Source organism: Microtus ochrogaster, chromosome 22 (genome assembly GCF_000317375.1).
Source record: "Microtus ochrogaster isolate Prairie Vole_2 chromosome 22, MicOch1.0, whole genome shotgun sequence".
Classification (NCBI taxonomy): Eukaryota; Metazoa; Chordata; class Mammalia; order Rodentia; family Cricetidae; genus Microtus; species Microtus ochrogaster.
The window spans coordinates 28,990,959-29,005,610 of record NC_022023.1 but is presented as its reverse complement, the minus strand read 5'-3'; the positions used below and the strand labels follow the sequence as shown (position 1 = coordinate 29,005,610).

The following is a 14,652-nucleotide window of genomic DNA, read 5'->3' as shown; positions in this document are numbered from 1 at the left end:
ACAATTGGTGAATGTAGCCTCTTCAGTGGACACAGCCACTTGGATAGACACAATTGGTGAATGTAGCCTCTTCAGTGGACACAGCCTCTTTAGTGGACATGGTCTCTTGGGAATAGGGTGCCCTCCACTCCATACACAACACAGTTCCTCCATCACCACACCTGGTTGGGAAAAGTCACAGCTCCCCCAGATCCCACTTGTTAAATTAATATGCCTCCAGTCTTTTATAGACAAGATCTCAGCAGGATGTCTTTGATTCTGAGCAAGCAGAAAATATCCTTAGAGCCCATCGGCCTTTCTGCTGTGTGGATGGGCTGACCACCCACGGACAGCTGCTACTGTGCACTATATTATGGGCTCATGGATTCCATGGAGGCTGGTCCTTCTCAAGGCGAGACTTGGACCCCAGTGCCAGCAGCCTTCCTTGTCTACCTTGCGGTACATGGACACTCTAGACTTCCATGGTAGACTTCCAGGAAAAAAATAAATGGGTAGAAAGAGCTAGAAGACTTTTTTTTTTCCAAGTGGCATATTAAAACTCCTCCTGGGGGAAGCTGGCAAACATCCAAGAAACGTGAAGTGATTTATTTCTCAGATCTGCAGGATTTAGTTTGATCTTATTGTAGTTTTTTCAAGCCTGCCTAGGGAATTTTAACTAAAACAATTTAGCTGAAAGGAATGGGGTCTTAAATCCCATGCAGATGGACAGCACAGGATACACAGGAAGAGTGGGCACTCCACAATGAGTGCTCTTGGCAGGGAGCCCTCTAAGAAGGCCCCTGTGAGTCTCAGCAGAGCATGCTTTCACTGCCGTGTAAATCTAGACTCACATTTAGAGCTGATTTCATTTTCTCTTAAGCTTTGTAACAATTGGAGTCTGGCTTAGTCATGTTAGCCAGTTCTCCACCACTATAGCAAAGATAGGAGGTAATCTGGAAAGAAGGAAGGTGCACAGCTTGGGAGGTTCAGGTCAATAATTATTAGGTGCCTTTGTCCTCGGCCAGTGGTGAAGCAGCATCTGATGGCAGCAGCATGTCTCAGAGCAAAACTGCCCATCTTTACCAGCCAGGGTAAGGAAGGAAGGTCCATAATTCCCTTGGAGTGTGCTTCCAGTAACCTAACTTCCTCCCATTAGCCCCACCTGACAAAGACATCACCACCTCCCAAATGCTCGAAGCTGGGGCCAAGACTCTAGCGTGCACGCACATGTGGGTACCCACACACTTCTGGGGGGCAGTAAGTATCCCAATTGTGCCTTGGGTTAATGAAGCTGCTGCTCTTTGCTGTTGCTGATTTCAGTGTGTAGCTTCAGACTGGCTAAAGGGAGGAGGATTCAGCTCAGTGAGAAGGATTGAACCACAAGTTAATTACAGCTTTCTACTCCATGGCATGCTATTCCAAAAGCCCCCTCTCCCGACACCCCCACAGGGACAGTCGAAGCATGGCGTTGCCTGGACGCCTGGGTGAATGGCAGAAGCATGTGACTGCAGGAGATAGTCATTCCCTGAACACACTCACTTGTCTATTTTTTAATCCATATGAGACTTTAACATAAAGTTAAATGTTTTCTAAAACTCTATCTAGGAGACTAGGAGACTATGGTTTTGGTCCTACTGACCTTGTGTTATTCAAATGAGCCAAAGGTTGACTCTGTGACCCCTTGCTTGTCTATTTTTTTGTCGAAGTATGAGGTGCATTAGCTCAAAAGTATGCCATCTTCAAACTCAAAAGTTGACACCCCTGATTTCTTTTGTGGTGCTTGGAGTCAACAGCCTTACACAAGCTAGGCAAAGGCTCTGATTCTGATCTATTACCCCAGTTCTAAATATCCAGTCATCTTGAATAAGTCCAAACAAGCAGAGTTTGTCTAGAACAGTGGTTCTCAACCTCCCTAATGCTGCAACATTTTAGTATAGTTCTTAAAGTTGTGGTGATCCCCAACCATGTATTTTTTTTTTCGAAACGGGGTTTCTCTGTGTAACAGCCCTAGCTGTCCTGGAGCTAGCTCTTATAGACCAGGATGGCCTCGAACTCACAGAGAGCTGTCTGCCTCTACCTCCCAAGTGCTGGGATTAAGGGTGTGTGCCCCTACCACCCAGCCCATAAAGTTATTTTGTTGCTACTTCCTAACTAATTTTGCTACTGTTATGAATAATAATAAATATCTGATATGCAGGCTATCTGATATTTGACTCCAATCACTGATCTAGAACCTGCCTATTTTGCATAGCCTGTTCTCCACCCACTCCCACCCCCCACATCTCCAGGAACTGATCAGACACAGCTTTGTACTGATTTGACCCCAAGCTCTCTGAGCTGGAGACTGTCTGCTCTCAGTCCATATCTACGTATTTCCTGTGGGTTGACAAATATGTATATACAGAAGGGAAGAAAGAGGTGGGAATGAGTTAAACTTATCACAAGGAATGGAATAAGCCAGGAGGGCTAATGGAGACAGCCAGCTCTCCCCTGCCAGCAGGGCTGCCTCCTTTGTAAGCCTCTTGGTCCACTCCGGTGACAAATGGTTGAAGCCCAACCACCCCTGGAAGGCTGGCTGCACAGCTTCCCTCAGCCTACAGATACAGATTTTCCGCTCATCCAGGGAGATCCTTACCCAGTGTGCCCAGAGACACATTCGAGGGCTTGTCTAGCAGCTCACAGCACAGGTCTACATGACAAACGAGCCACCGCAGCCCCTGGGTCCCTTCTCCATCTGTCTCTCCTGGGTATTGCCTTGTGCTCCTTCCCTTCTAGATGAGCAGCCTCCCCCTCCCTTAGGCCGCTGCTATACTTGTACCTCCCCAACAGAGGGCATCTTTCCAGAGACTACATGCCAGAGCATCTCCATGAAAGCTGTGTTCTGCTGCCACCTTGTGCCCATCTCACTTTCCTGGTACAGCCCCAATCTCCCCAGTGCACCTCAGCCATCACAGGTCACTACAGCTGTTCCATGCATGCTTAGATCCAGTTATTAGCTTCCTGCAGAGCACACAGTAGTTCTCATTCATTTTTATGTCATCGACACTCAGGAGTGTCTCCATGTACTCAGCCTGTGTACATCCTTACCTGTAGCTTTTGGCTTTTCCAGTTGAACAATTTCTTCAGCTACTGTAACAATGCAATGTGTAACATTTGCACAGATGCTTAGATTAATTATTTTCTGAATGTGGAGAACACAAATATATGCAAAGTTTTAAAAAATTATGCTGTGTTTATAAGCATGGATGGGGTTCATAGTATACTTTCTCAGTATGTAAGTACATAAGTACATCTACGTTCATATAACAATAAAGTGATTTCATTTGTGGACTGTATCAACAGAAAGTGAGAACCTACTGCGTATACAATTTTTGACCTGCTTTCCTTTAATTTCTTTTTTTTTCTTTCCTTTAATTTCTTTAAGATAAATAGTCAAATTGAAATTTGTATATGGAAATTGTTTCTTTAGCATAAAATATACCAATTAGAGGCTGGAGCATTGACTTGGTGGTTTAGAGCATATACTCTTCTTGCAGGAAACCTGAATTCAGTTCCTGACACCTATAGCAACTCCCTATACCCAGCTACAGGGGAGCCAGTGTCCCTGACCTCCACATACACACAGAGAGAGAGACATACACACACTCATATCATAGACATACACATAATGAAAATAAAGTAAATCCTTTTAATAAGCCAACAAATATATGGATATAAATAGCTGCACTGTACTTCACATTGTTGTAAAATTGATCATTTCATTACTTTCCTTGAAGTATGAATGCCATCACTGTTACCATCCAGGGCTGAAATGTATCTTTGGTTCCCTTTACCAAGCATTATCAAGTGACTGAGTCCACAGTCTATTGTAGTTTAGAGTTATATACATACTCACTAAAGATAAAGTCAAGGTGGACATGGTAGCACAGGCCTGGTAATCCCAGCACTTGGGAGACTAGGGCAGATTTGCAGTTTAAAACCAGCCTGGGCTATACAGCAAGACCCTGTCTCAAGGCAAAATAAATAATCATAAGGAACCAACTGTTACCCAGACAAACAAATCATATTACCACACACATGAACTGAAGCCCTGTGGATATTCTTTCTTTATTAAATAAATGTATTCATTTATTTTACATCCAGACCACAGTTCCCCTCCCTTCCCCTCCACCTAATTCCCTTCTGCCGCACCCCACCCCCAATCTACTACTTTGTTGCTGTTCAGAAAGAGACAGGCCTCCCACGGGTGTCAACAATGCGTGGCATATCAAATTGAGGTAGGACTAAGCTTCTCCCTTTGTATTAAGGTTGGACAAGGAAACCCTGTATAAGAAGTAGGTTCCCAAAAGCCAGCCAAAGTGTTAGGAACAGGCCCTGCTCCCACTACTAGAAGTCCCACAAATACAGTATGCTACACAACTGTCACACATATGTAAATGGCCTAGGGTGGTCCCATGTAGGCTCCCTGTCGATCCAGAATCTGAGTTCCTAGAGTCAACGTTAGTTGTTTTATGGGTTCCTTTATAATTTCCTTGACCCCCTGACTCATGACTCCCTCTCTTCAACAGTATCTCCCGAGTTTGGCCTAATGTTTGATTGTGGGTCACTGTGTCTGTATCCATCAGTTACTGAATGAAGCCTCTCTGATAGCAATTGGGCTAGGTGTTGTAATAGGAGCAGCGAGCTGCGTCCCGCCACCTGGCTAGCTTTATCCAAAATAATTACACGGAAACTGTATTCTTTTAAACACTGCTTGGCCCATTAGCTCTAGCCTCTTACTGGCTAACTCTCACATCTTGATTAACCCATATCTAATAATCTGTGTAGCACCACGAGGTGGTGGCTTGCCTGTAAGATCTTAACCTGCATCCATCTTGGAGAGGAGAGCTATGGCGACTGTCTCACTTCCCTTCTTCCCAGCATTCTGTTTGGTCTACTCCGCCTATCTAAATTCTGCCCTATCAGGTCAAGCAGTTTCTTTATTAATTAACCAATGAAAGCAACAGATAGAAAGAAGACCCACCTCCATCAGCTAGGCACCAAGACTTTTTTTCCCTGATCCTGTTTGGCTGTATCCTAAGTCTCTGGGTCCTCAGGCTCCAGGCAGTGACGGAAGTAGGGTCACTCTAACGCCAAAGGTCTGAAACTGGATCAGTCATAGTTGGCCACTCGCACAATCTCCCAGCCACCTTACTCCCCATCTCCCATACTTCCCATAGGCAAGACAGACTGCAGATCAAATGTGTTACTGAGCTGGGTTCCTGGTCCCTCTACTGGAACTCTCCCCCCAGTCACAGGAGATGGCAAGTTTAGGCTATGGTCCATCATTGCTAGGGTCCTTAGCTGGGGTCCTCCTTGCACATTCCTGGGAGTTTACATTGTACCAAGTTTCTACCTGATCCCAAAATGACCAACCCCCTTTCCAGGCATCTCTTTCAGTACTCTCCCCCTCCATCTACTTCCCAGCTTGATCCCTCAGGTTTCCATCCCTCCCCTCCCCCCAGTCTACCTATGAGATCTATTTCCTCTTCCCTTGGAGATCCTTGCATTTCCCCCTTGTGTTGTAGGAGGCCACTTGTTCATTTTCCAGCCACACAGACTCAAAAAATAATTATACAGAAACTATATTAATTAAATCACTGCTTGGCCTGTTAGCTCTAGCTTCTTATTGGCTAACTCTTACATATTAATTTAACCCATTTCTATAAATCTGTGCATCACCACATGGCTGTGGTTTACTGGCAAAATTCTAGCTTCTGTCCCTGGCCATGGATACATGGCATCTCTTTGATGCCGCCTTCTTTTTCCCAGCATTCAGTTTAGTTTTTCCCGCCTATCTCTATTTTTCCCTGTGCAAGCCCAAGACAGTCCTTTATTAACCAATGGTATTCACAGCATACAGAGGGGAATCCCACATCACCTCTCCTTTTCTGTTTAGATAAAAAGGAAAGTTTTAACTTTAACACAGAAGAATTACTTATAACAAAACAGGCATCGAGCAAGAATTTCAATTATAATATTTATATCTACTTTATCTTTTATCATAACTAAGGAAAACTGTAACTATCTATTATTCAAGTCCATCAAGGACGAAAGGATATAATATTACCTAAGTTAGCAGGAAGTTCATTGTAAGCAACTTCCAAAACTCTAGAATTGACAGAGACATCTCACTGCCTGGACAGTCACCCAGAGTTCTTCTGTATTCTTGGGGCATCCAGTCCTCAGCCCACAGGCCCATAATATCCAGCAGACGTTTTCATGAAGCAAGAAATTGTATGTGAGCATCATATATTTGAGTCCTTGCTCAGGTTGGTACAATCTGACTAATTTCCCATCTTCTGATTGTCTAGGTACAAACAACTGGCTATTTACCAAAATCCACCCTTCCTTCTCCCTAAGCAGGTTCCTACGCCTCATTTCCCAGGCTCTCTTGAACATCATGTGGGTATGTCAATGGGATAGCAGAAAGAGCAGCACAAACACTCCAGGCCTGGCCCATGGAAGCCTATATGAGGAGACAAGGCATAGGAAAAAATCACAGTAACCTATAGAAGAAACTCTGCCCTCTGTGTTCCTCCTCTTCCTGACTGAGTGAGCTGGCACATTTTGAAGATGGCACATATTACCTTGTGTATACATGCATGGACTTCTGGATGACTATGTGGAGCAGAGCCTCTGCTAGCTTGGACTCCTGGACTTGGCTGCCATGTGCAGAAGGAATTGACCTTTGATCAAAAAGCTAATGACGAGGAGTGTGAGCTCTTCTGATTGCCACAGCTTAACTGACCCTAATTCATTATTTTTATTAAATACTAAGATAACACCAAGTTATATGTAGCATAATTAATTGTGGAAGCATTGCAGGTTTGGCTTTGTTCTGTGGGTGGAGGCAGTGTTGATGCTGGTGTTTGTAATGGTATTAAGCCCAGGGCCTTTCCCAAGCCAGCCCAACGATGCAACAGGCTTTGCCTTCCACCCCCCTAGCTCTGTAGTTTTGAACAACCCAGCTTCAGAAGGTTTAGTCATGAACACTGGGACCCTTATGCCTCTCTTCCTAACCACCATGTCACCCCTCCATCCAGGGATCCGCGCTCCTATAATTTCTTTTTCTTCCCTTGCTTTTCTTGAGCATTTGATCATACATGTCTATGTCTGCAAATTGTGTGTTGTTTAGAATTACATGTTTGAAGTTCAAAAATGAAAGCAGATCACATAAGTGTCTAGGATCATTCTTCTCTCCCGTGACCACATGCTCCTGGGACCATCTGTGTTGTGTGAAATTTAAATGCCTTGACCTTGCCACATAGCAGTCTGCTGTTTACGTGGATGAGCGTGCACTGGCTGGTTCATTCTACTTTTGATTAATATTGACCTTGTGACTTTTTCTACATGAACAGAGTTGCCATGCGGGTTTCAGTAGGGTTTCTTCTGTGTGTCAGAGGTGTGGGCATTTCTTGAGGATTTCTGCCTAATCTAACTTAACGATGCTGCTAGGTGCCAGAGTATGTGACATTTTAGATTTAAAAAAAAAAATAGTGACTAGGATCTTTTCTAAAGGTGATGTATCTCAGAAGAGTCCGCCGAAAACTAGAGGAAGCAGTGCAGGTTGGGGAATGAATATCCCAAGATAAAGAGGCAGCGAGTATTAGGACCCCATGGTAGGAAGGCCTATCTAGGTGGGCAGACCTGCTTTCTGTGGCAGCCCCAAAAAGAAAGAGGAAAGCAGAGGCAGGCACCCCAGGGTACACTATAAGAGGACTCTGCAGTTATTGGAGAAGTATGGGAAGTTTCCATTTCTGAGACCACAGAGGAAACAAAGAGTTGGGGTTCCTACAAGACCAGTTGACTGTCATGAAGATTAGGCTGCAGGACCCATGGCATGAGAAAGAGAGGAATCGGGATGTCACCTTCTATAAAAGGTACTTACAGCCCTTTGCTGTGTCTCAGTGGGAAGTAAGCACAGCCAGTGTGTGGAGGATTCCAATGGTGGCTTGGATAGCACTAGGCCTGGGATGCTTTGGTATGGCTAAGTTAAGCCACTAAGTAGGGAATGTCATGAGAGTCAAGAATTTATCTAGAAGGCCTGGATGAGCAGCCCTGTTGTAGAGCTCTTTCTGAGAACTGTGAAGCCCAGGAGTAGATCCCCAGCACGGGGCAGGGGGTGGTGATGGAAAAGCCAGGAATGTCCGTATATAGATGACATTCTTGGGAGTATCTTAGAGGAAGTGGAGGAGTGGGGTGGAGCATTACTGAACTGAAAAGTTTTTTGTCCAAAACCCAGTGCTGCAAGGCCTGGCACAGCCTCACGGAGTGCTGCACTTTGATGGACATTAGAGACATAATGTTTACAGGCGTGTATGTGTCTGTGAATGAAAGGTGATGAGAGGAGCTGTAATCATGTATTTCACATCATCGATTATGGGTGTCCAGTCTGCTTTCAGACCCTGCCCGACAGCATCCTTTTCTCCATACGTGTTATAATCTCTTGTCATTTCTATCCACAGGCAAGAACTGGGACTTGACAGCAGCTCTAAGCGACTATGAGCAACTCCGACAGGTGCACACAGCCAACCTGCCGCACGTGTTCAATGAAGGGAGGTGTGCCAAGCAGCCCGAGCGAGAATTGCCCCAGCCAGGGCACAAAGTGGAGCGGCCCTGCCTGCAGAGGCAGGACGATATTGCCCAAGGTACCAGCTGAGGGGCTTAATGCGACTCCACGTCTCCCATGGAAAGCAGGGGAGTGTGACTGAAGCCTTTAGGGCGGGCCCGTCCAGTGGGGAGTCCTGCTTCGCCTGACAGATATCTCTGGTCCTCCAGTTACGTCCGGCAGCTTAGCCTCCAAGTCATTCAGTGGCGTGTTCATTGTTCCATGTGTTTCTTCTTTACTGTTCTTTTTCGTCATCAGACTAAGGTATACTTGTGATAGTGATTATAAAAAGGAAGCTTGAAAGGTCTTTGTCCCACCTCCCAGCTCTCACTGTCTTAATAACCACTCATCAGCCAAGTCTACCTACCTCCTTCTCCTGCTGAGCTTGTTAAAGATCTGCAAACAAATAATAGTCATTGCTGTGGCTTCACGTAGTCATCTCCCTGACCACATTGCTGCTCACTAAGTGCAAAACCAGGGCTTTGCTCTGCTCCTGCAGGCTCTGCCTGGTCTTGCTATGACTTTGCCTTGCTGGTGTTTTGAAGGGTGTGAAGAGTGAAAACTGGAATCTTGTTTTAACTTTCACCTTGTGGTTTGCTTGTTAGTTGGCCTCCTCCTCTCTGTCTCATGCCTGTTTCTTCATTAGTTCATTTTCCCATTAATCAATAGGCTTTGCTTTATCAGATCGTAGAGTCAGCACCTGATTCTCCCCTTGCCTGTATATAAATCCCACTGTATCATTTGCCTTATGACTTTGTGTTCAGAGGACTCTGCCATACAGAAATGTTTATAGTATTAATGCCCTGACCTATGAGCTAGTCTCTGGGTTTGGAAATAAAACACAAGGTTAATAAACCTTTTTCCTATTGTTTGTCAATTTAGTCTTCAGATATTTCTATTTCTTCAGCAGTTATAGGACTGTTTAATTTGCTTATCTGGTCTTGATTTAAGTTTCATAAGTGATATTTATCCAGAAAGTTGTCCATTTCCTTTAAGTTTTCCAATTTTGTGGAGTACAGGTTTTAAAATATGACCTGATGATTCTCTGTATTTTCTCCATGTCTGTTGTTATGTCCCACTTTTTATTTCTGATTTTGTTAATTTGGATATTCTCTCTCTGCCTTTTGGTTAGTTTGGATAAAGGTTTGTCTATTTTGTTGATTTTCTCAAAGAACCAACTCTTGTGTCATTGATTTTTTTGTATTGTTTTCTTTGAAATCAGCTCTCAATTTGATTATTTCCTGCTGTTTAGTTCTTCTGGGTGAGTTTTCTTCTTTTTGTTCTAAAGTTTTCAAATGTTCTGTTAATTCACTAGTGTGGGATTTTTTTCAGCTTCTTTATGTAGGCATTTAATGCTATGAACTTTCCTCTTAACACTGTTCTCATTGTGTCCCATAAATTTGGGTGTGTTGTGTGGTCATTTTAATTGAATTTTAGGAAGCCTTTAATTTCTCCCTTTATTTCTTCCTTGACCCATTGATGATTCAGGTGAGCATTGTTTAATTTCCATGTGTTTGTGGGTTTCCTGGAATTAGTATTGCTGGTGACTTCTAGTTTTATACCATAGCGATCTGCTAAGATACATGGGGTTATTCTAATTTTTTTGTATTTGTTGAGGTTTGTTTTGTTACTGAATATTTATTCAATATTACTCAATTTTTGAGAAGGTTCCATGAGGTACTGAGAAGAAGGCATATTCTTTTCTGTTTGGATGGAATATTCTGTAGATCTCTGTTAAGTCCATTTGTATCATAACATGTTAGTTCCTTTATTTCTCTGTTCATTTTTTTTCTGACTGACCTGTCCAGTGCTGAGAGGGGAGTCTTGAAGTGTGTGGGGTTTAATGTATGATTTAAGCTTTAGAAGTGTTTCTTTTCCATATGAGGGTGCCCTTGTATTTGGGGCATAGATGTTCAGTATTGAGATTTCCTCCTGATGGATTTTTTTTCCTGTGACTAATATGAAATTTTCCACTTTGTCTCTTTTGATTGATTTTAGCTTGAAGTCTATTTTGTTAGGTATTAGGATAGTTACACCTGCTTGTTTCTTAGGTCCATTTGATTGGAATATTTTTCCCAACCCTTTACTCTGAGACGATGTCTATCTTTGAGGTTGAGATGTGTTTCTTGTATGCAGAAGGATGGATTTTGTTTTCGTATCCAACCTGTTAACCTGTGCCTTTTTATAGGTGAGTAGAGTCCATTTACATTAAGAGATATTAATGACCAGTGATTGCTATCTCTTGTTATTTTTATTTTCACTGTTTGTGATGTTAATTTGTATGTTTTTCCCTTCTTTGGGATTTGCTGCTATGAGACCATCAATTGTCTGTGCTTTGGTTGATGTAGCCAACTTCCTTGGTTTGAGTTTTCCTTCTAGTATTTTGTGTAGGGCTTGGTTTGTGGCTAGATATTGGTGATATCTAGAGTTTTCATGGAATATCTTGTTTTGTCCTTTTTTGGTGATTGAAAGTTTTGCTGGTTATAGTAGTCTGGGCTGGCATCCGTGGTCTCTTAATGTCTGCATAACGCTTGACCATGACCTTCTGGCTTTCATTGTCTTCAATGAGAAGTCAGGTGTAATTCTGAAAGGTCTGTCTTTATATGTTACTTGGCCTTTTTTCTTTGCAGCTTTCTTTACTTTGTATGTTTAGTGTTTTGATTATTATGTGGTGAGGGGACATTTTTTTGTGATCCAGTCTATTCGGTGTTCTGTAAGCTTCTTATATCTTCATAAGCATATCTTCCTTTAGGTTGGGAAAGTTTTCTTCTATGATTTTGTTAAATATGTTTTCTGTGCTTTTGAGTTGAACTTCTTCTTTCTTCTATACCTATTATTCTTAGGGTTGCCTTTTCAAGGGATTTGCTGATGTCTTCCAAGTTTTTGTTTGTCTTTTCCTCTATCTCTTTGAGGGAACTTCTTATTTCCTCTTTAAAAGCTTTAAATATTCTCCTGAAGTTGTTTTTTTAGGTCATTTTCTTCTGCTTTGTCTTTATTTGGTTGCTCAAGTCTTGCTATTGTTGGATCTTTAGGTTTTACTGGTGTTGTGTTGCTCTTTTTGGTGTTGGGTGTGTTCTTACCTTTTCTTTTCATCTTTTCCTCTAATTAGTGTGGTTGGGACTGTCTGTGATTCTGTTGAATAATCTAGATGCCAGTGAACTCAAGGCTCAGATGATTGTTCCTCATGGTACAGTCAGTGCCACAGTTCTAGTTACCCCATTGGTCACTCTGTTCCTGGAGGTCGGTCAGTGTTCCTGCGCTTTGCTCTGCTCCCTTGGAGTTTGCTGTCTCAGGCCTGCTCTAGCCTAAGTTGTCATCTCAGGCCTGTTTTTCTAAATGTCCCCAGTCTGAATCCATAACTAGCTTAGCGTTAGTCCTGCAAAGATCTCTGGCTCCCATCTCCTCCCTCAGAGTTCCCAGGCTTGGGTGCACCCAGAACTGCAGAGGACCTGGCTCAGGCTTACTTCCTCGGATGTCCCAGAGTCACGCTTGGACCAGCAGAGGTTTCTGGTTCCTGCCTATTCCCTTTGATGTCCCAGACCAATGCCTGGCCCCACAGAGGTCCTCTGAGGTCCCAGACTCACGCCTAGACCCGCAGAGATCTCTGGTTCCTGCCTACTCCTTTGGAGGTTCCAGATTCATGCCCAGACCAGCAGAGGTCCTGGGTCAGGCCTAGTTCCTGGGAGGTCCTAGACTCACGCCCAGACCCACCGGGATGTTGGCTTAGGTCTACTCCCTTGAAGGTCCCAGATTCATTACTGGACCCTCAGTGGTCTCTGACTCACTCACTCCTCTGTACCTGTTCCACTGGAGTTGGCTGTCTCAAGTCTGCTCTGGACCAGGTTGCTGGCCCAGTCCTAGTCCACCAATGCCCCGGGACTCCCCATTGTCATTTTAAAGTCCACATTTATGTTTTCTTTCTGAAACCTTAGAAGCACTCTGCCTCGCCCTGAAAAATGTGCCACATGCTCCTAACTCCTCTACTATCATGCCCTCAATCACATGAATGCTCTTGGTGTTGCCTGATTATTTAGGCAAAAGTCAGCTTCTTTACTTGTTCGTATTTAAAGCCCTGTGCTCAAAACATTTTGGCAATGACAGGTCATAGCTACCACAGAAACACCATAAAATCATAAGAAAGCCAAAAGAATCGCAATGTCATAAAACATCACTCAGGAATTGGTTGATGCTGGTGAGAATAGACATGCACTCTGTTATGTGACAGTACCACACATCATCTAGTATACCAAAGTACTGGTGATAAGTAGTTGAGATCCAGTATGAGTATCAACAGCTATGTGTTTACATAGTTTCTATTCTATGCTCTTCGTTGTTATTTTAGTGTAGACTTGTGACAAAATTCTTTACTCTAAAAGAGTCTGCCAGGTCCTGCTAGCTGCAGCCTCAACATTTACCTTGCCCCTCAAGAGGTCACATTGAAGGCCTGGGCCGGGTCACACAGGTCTGTGTGAGGCCACGGTGTGAAGTCACACAGGGGCGTATTTCTCAGAAGGCATCTGTTGAAAGACACGTGGCTACATTCATTTCCTTCTTTCAAGAAGAATGTTTCGCCGGGCGATGGTGGCGCACGCCTTTAATCCCAGCACTCAGGAGGCAGAGGCAGGCGGATCTCTGTGAGTTCGAGACCAGCCTGGTCTACAAGAGCTAGTTCCAGGACAGACTCCAAAGCCACAGAGAAAACCTGTCTCAAAAAAAAAAAAAAAAGAAGAATGTTTCCTCAAATACTGCCTTCAAATCTTATTTTTCCTGAGAATCTCTTAAAGCTTAAGTGCCTGAAAAGGTTCGCATGACTACAATTCTGTCAGTGGAGCAAAACTCCCCGGTTCTCATTCATTTCCTTGAGTTCTTTGTAAACGCCCTCAGCTGTCTTCTTGAAGCTCCTCTTCTCGTCTTCTGAGAGACATGCTCGCCCTGGCATTCTAAACTACGTCTTTCTCCTGGGCATCCGCGTGAGTCACCGCTGTACTTCTCTGAACATACTTGCTAGGCTCCTTTATAAATTCAGTCTGTTCAGCCTGATTCCTGTGATGTCAGAACTTCATTTACATTCTTCTATTTGCCTGCCTTCCTCGGATGTTTCCTCAGTTTCCCTGTGAGCACGTAGTGCTATGATTATCAGCTGCTCAGACTGGAGCATATTAGGCCAAAAGCAGGCAGTGTGGGCTCTAGTAGTTGTGTGAGAGAGCTGCAAGGTGATCAGCCTTGGTTTTTTGTTTTTTTTTTTTTGTCTTTGTGTCTGACACGTAATAGTTGTACGTAGTCATGGATGGGTGCTGTAGATATTTCAATATATATGACCAATGTGTAATAACCCTCTGAGGGCTAGCGGATCTGCCATCCCAGTTACTGTTTCTGCTGAAGACATCCAAAACATTTTCTTCTGGCGACTTGGAAAACTACAGTAAATTGTGAACTGTGGTCACTGCTATGTTATGAAACATGCAGTTTTATAGTCAATCACCAGTCTCAGTTTCCTCGCCCCTTCCCATACCCACTCTTGCTACCACTATCCTACGGTAGCTCTGCATAAAAGAGCAAGGTCAGTGGGCTCTGCCTGGCTTTTTGTATCAATGTAGGTCCCTTAGGTTAATCCATGTTATCATAAATAACACAATTTCATTATTTTTATAACTAAAACTATTATTAATTAATTTATTAATAATTAATCTTTATTAATTAATTTATTAATGATAGTATTAATAAATACTATCCCCTTCTATGTAGGTGCTCTTTTCTCTTTTTCCATTCTGCTGACAGACTTGTATTACTTCTGTTTCTTCACTGTTGGTACGCTGTTAAGCATGTAGGAGAGCAGCTACCTCACAGATTTTCTCTTCTTTGGATTGGATCAAGGATTTGAGCTCAGTGCAGGAAGCAGCAGGGACATGTCCCAGTGACAGACAACCCAGACCTCCTGTTCCATCTCTCATTCTGAGCGGCCTCTGTAGTTTGATATCTCTCTCTCTCTCTCTCTCTCTCTCTCTCTCTCTCTCTCTCTCTCT

The 14,652-nt window shown here is 43.5% G+C and overlaps 1 protein-coding gene across 1 annotated transcript in view; it reads left to right on the top strand.

Annotated features, from left to right (window-relative positions):
* Otud7a (OTU deubiquitinase 7A) overlaps positions 1 to 14,652 on the top strand; it is a 110,533-nt gene that overhangs the window by 47,532 nt on the left and 48,349 nt on the right. The window contains exon 4 of the mRNA XM_026784279.1: positions 8,487 to 8,669. Coding sequence (XP_026640080.1) covers positions 8,487 to 8,669 — 183 coding nt within the window. The remainder of the gene's footprint in view (positions 1 to 8,486; positions 8,670 to 14,652) is intronic.